This window comes from Mauremys reevesii, linkage group 8 (genome assembly GCF_016161935.1).
Source record: "Mauremys reevesii isolate NIE-2019 linkage group 8, ASM1616193v1, whole genome shotgun sequence".
Classification (NCBI taxonomy): Eukaryota; Metazoa; Chordata; order Testudines; family Geoemydidae; genus Mauremys; species Mauremys reevesii.
In genome coordinates, this window is record NC_052630.1 from 103,391,487 (window position 1) to 103,396,114 (window position 4,628).

The window sequence follows — 4,628 nt, forward strand, 5'->3', positions numbered from 1 at the left end:
AAAATGTCAGTGGCACCCAAATGTTGGACTTAGGCACCTCAAATCCTTTAAGGATCTGGGCCTACCTTCTCAAAGGTAGCCACTGGTTTCGGGTGTCTTTATTTTTAGGTGCTTAACTTGACCCTTTGGGCCAGATTTTCAAATTTTCTGAGCACCTGCAGCAACCATCCAACTGGAGTTCTCAGGTGCTCAGCACCTCAGTAAATCAGGCTGTAGGTGACTCAAGCTGGGCATCTCCAAACCGCAAATGTCAGCTTAAATTCACTGACTTTGATGAGTTTTGAATCAGAACACGTATTTTGTGAGCTGTTCCCGTGATCACAGCAGAGCTACTCTTGGAGTTAAGTGCTACTCAGTGTGAGTGGCGTTGGCTGCAGGATTTGGCTTTTGAATGCTGCGTGCCTTTCATTTGTGGGCTGTTCCTTTCATGCCAATTTATTAGTGGTCAAATTTGTGGCTGATGAGACAGGAAGACAGAGCCGGTCTAGAATAATCTAGAGTGTTTAGAGCAGCCTGGGCTGCCCCATCATATATCTAATATATGTCTGCTATGTATATGGAGGGGATAGCCATGTAGTAAGTTGGAAAGGCACGTGATAAACCATGTGACTGCCTGATAAATAATCTTATGAGATGCTGGTGCGATTTGTTGCTGTCATATCATAATTTGATATGACATGGCATACTATGTACTACTACTACTTATGTGTCATGAAATAATGCAAAAAAATATTAAATGTAATACCAAATTTTGGGGGGAGGGGGAAGGGGGAAAGACGTGAAAATGAAATTTAAAAATTGTTCCAAAAGGACAAGTGGCAGGTTTTATTATAAACTTGTGTAGCTCTAGAGCTTAAAGAGCCCATGCTCGGTACTGTACAAACAGAAACAAAGTGAGCATTCCCTCTCCTGACAAGCTCATGGTATCAGTCAGTCAAAGACAAAAGACAACAGGTGGATACAACAACCAGGGGACCAGAAGGTCACAGTGAGAAGGCATTGAGAAGATCCAGGTTAGGATGATGAGCAGAGGTCATAGCAAACCAGATGCCCAGCCATTGTCAAGCTTTTTGTAAGCATCGCGGCAGGAGACCGTTTCCAGGAGGGAGTTGAAGAAGAACAATGAGGTGCCTGTAGAGTAAGAAATGCAAGCTCTGTGGCCCTGGTAAAGGGGTCTGTAAACGAGTTGGCCCCCTCCAGGCACCCTCTTATGGGCAGGGTGCCTCTGCCCTGTCCCGCTCTTTCTCCTCCCTCTTCCGGGCCCTTGTAATCAGACACTACATGCTTTCTCATCCAATAAGCACCCCTGTTGGGTCTGGGTTTATTCAGGTAAGAACGGCCATACTGGGGCAGACCTATGGTACATCTAGACCAGTGTCCTGTCTTCCAACAGTGGCTGGTGCCAAGTGCTTCAGAGGGAATGACTAGAACAGGGCAATTATTGAGTGATCCGTCCCTTGTTGTCTACTCCCAGCTTCTGGCAGTTAGAGGCTTAGGACACCCAGAGCACGGGGTTGCATCCCTGATCATCCTGGCTAATAGCCATTGATGGACCTGTCCCCCAGGAGATGATCTACTTCTTTTTTTTAACTCAATTAGATCTTTGGCCTTCACAGCATCCCCTGGCAATGAGTTCCACAGATTGACTATGTGTTGTGTGAGGAAGTATTTCCTTATGTTTGTTTTAAACCTGCTGCCTATTCATTTCATTGGGTGACCCCTGGTTCTTGTGTTATGGGAAGGGGGTAAATAACACTTCTCTATTCACTTTTTCCACACCAGTCATGATTTTATTGACCTCTGTCATATCCCCCCCTTAGTCATTTCTATTCCAAGCTGAAAAGTCCCAGTCTTTTTAATTTCTCCTCATATGGAAGCTGTTCCATCCCCCCTCCCCCGTTCAGACAAATTAACTGTAAAGCAAAACTCCACGTCACAAGAGTCTGTCCCGGGGCCTGGCTCTGACCTCAGAGCCTGAGTGAATGAGAGGGTTCCTCCACAGGGTCAATTTAGCAGCTCTTAGGAGGTAACCCGCTCTGGGGTTCAGCTGGCAGTTGCCCTGCTCAGAGCTGACTTCCCCATCAAGAAAAGCTTCATCCCTCTTATATGGAATCCCAGCCGCGTGTGGTTCCCTCCCCATGCTCGGTGTCTCTGGTTGGCTCATTTAGCAAGCTTGCACCAGGCTTCAAGTCTCCCTCAGGCAGCTACCTCTCATGCCCTTTGCTCTCTCCCAAGGCCCCTGGGTAATCCCTTCACATAATGAGCAAGCAGTTACACTCTTTCTTCCTTTCCTCCTCCTACAGGAAATTCAAGGCAGCAGAAGCCCAGCGATCGTCTCACCAATGCCATGTGTGCTCACTAAGGTGCGAAGTCCCCTGGGAGACTCGTATCAACATGTTCAGTGAAAAGAGCAGCACCTCTTTGTCCCAGAAACCTAGTCAGAAAAAGACCAGGCCCCAGGGGCTCCCATCCCCTGCTCTCTGCTGCGCCTGTGGACTTTGCATCATGCTCGCCGGGATCAACATCACCCTGGTGGGAGCGTTCGCTTTTGGGACCTTCCTCCCTGTGAACAACCCCCCCATCATCATTGGACCCATCCTGCTGGTGGTTGCTTTCACGTTCTTTGGGGCCTGCTGCATCTGTAGCCGGAGACCACCCGCCCATGGGGCAAGGAAATCCAAGCCAGGTTCCAACATTGGGCTCATCAAACCCGGTAACACGGCCTTCGAGATAGAAACCAGCGAGCACACGGTGCAGGACACCACCGCCGTGCAGCTGAGCCCAACCAACTCGCCTGTGTCCTCCAGAAAGTCCACACCCGTCCATGAGAACTCCAAGACCTGCAAACTCTTCACAATGGATGGCAATGGGCCAGCAGCAAAATACACAGCAGGAGGGGAATCAATTCAGCTGAACTTACCTAGAGACCTTATGACATCCTAAGTCAAGTCAGAGTGGTTATTAGCAGCCAGGTGGGCACTGCAGTTAGGCGCGCCATGATCAGATGGATACAGGCGCTAGGAAGCAGCAAGCCTACGAAATCCTTTTGTGTGGCCAACCGATACGTTGACATCTTAAAAACCAGTTAAGAAAGGAAAGGGATGACATGGTATTGGAAGCAATGGTGGAAAATTCCAGCTTTTTTCTGGAATGGGCGCATTTATTTAATGTGATTAGAAATAACGCTGTAACAAGGAATCGATGTGGCCCAGCTACTGGGAAATTAGAGATCTTCTTTTGGAATGAATTCATTTCTTTAGTGCAACTTAAAAAAAAAAAGTAACGTTGTGATTAGAATTCAGTGCCACAGAGTGTGGCAAATTACAGGTCTCTCTTTTTGGAAGCGATGCAGTTATTTAATGTAATAAAAATGACCAATGCAGTAATTAGATATTGATATCACCCAGTTGCTGGGAAATTACAGATCTTTGAGACTCGGCTTTGGGGGGTTTGAAGAAGAATAAATTTATTTTAACGCAATTAAAATTGCAACACAAAAATGTAACTTCCACTTTTTATCCTGTCTCAACCTTTCCTTTCTTTTTTGACTTCCACTCTAACTCTAGCAGCCAGCAGATCTCAAGTGCAGCAGATAGCATCAGCTGTTTTTCCTCCTGAATAATTCAGATTCGGGTCTCAGTCCTCCTGTCTAACATGCCACATCGCTTGGAAGGTCAGATGTGCCTGAGTAGGTAGAGGCTGCAGGTGATTGGTTAAGCCAGGCCTTGCGATGGGTGGAGAGTATCAGAAGAGACAGCCCATAGCCCTAATGGAAAAGGAAATGGAGTCATGTGGAAAGAGGTTCCACTGAGCAATAGAAATGGAGTGAGATAAGATGATGCACCTGAACCTCCTTTGGGGGGCCTGGCTTGGACATGGCTACTTGGATTCAGCATTTATTCGGGAATGAAAATAACCATAATGTCGTTATTGTTACAGCTGGTGGGGAATTTTTCAGTGAATTGGTTTCAGTGACAATTTCTTAAAGATGGTTTCTCAGGTCCAGGATGGAATTTCTGGGGAGGGAGAGACCAGGATAGTCCTCACCTTGGATGTGGGGGAACCAAGTACAAGTCCCTGATTTGGAGCAGGGACTCGAAACTACGTTTCCCACATCCCAGGCAGGTGCCCTGATCACCAGGTTACTGGTTATTCCAGGGGCTCTGTCTGGCTTGTGGTTTCTCCAGGCCCCTACTTGCCAGAAGACAGGCCAACTGATCTAAAAGATGACCAAAAGTATCTGTGTCTCCTCCCTTTAAGTGACTGTATATCCCACTGACTTTGATATGAGCTGCGTGTGTACAACAAGAGGAGAATAAGTTCCCTAAATAAGGGCACCATGGTTTCCTGTGTTGTAAGGCATTGGGAAGGTGGAGAGGATATTTGCTGGAGAGGACCCTGAATCTATGGAAGGGAGGAAGTGGTGTCCGTGTTGCCTGCTGCTGTGCATGGAAGGTTTCCATCTGACTCTGGATGCTCAGGGCTTCCTGGATTGGGGGATAGGACGTACCTTGTAGCTGGTAGAGAAGCAGAGCTGGGGAGCAGCTGCTGAATGCAGCCTGCTTCCTTCTGACACACAATACAGTGGAAGGTAATGCCACTTTGAGCAGCAGGAATCTGGGCTCCTT

The 4,628-nt window shown here is 47.4% G+C and overlaps 1 protein-coding gene across 1 annotated transcript; it reads left to right on the forward strand.

Moving 5' to 3' along the window:
- Window positions 1-2,259: 2,259 nt before the first annotated feature.
- Window positions 2,260-2,943, forward strand: TMEM275 (transmembrane protein 275). The gene has a single exon (XM_039486470.1). It carries the CDS (start codon window positions 2,260-2,262, stop codon window positions 2,941-2,943), a length of 684 nt encoding a protein of 227 aa, XP_039342404.1.
- The last annotated feature ends 1,685 nt before the right edge of the window (window positions 2,944-4,628 follow it).

What these genes read in the sequence shown, in the direction of transcription:
- TMEM275 (XM_039486470.1), top strand. Translation starts at nt 2,260, where the DNA reads ATGAGCAAGCAGTTACACTCTTTCTTCCTTTCCTCCTCCTACAGGAAA.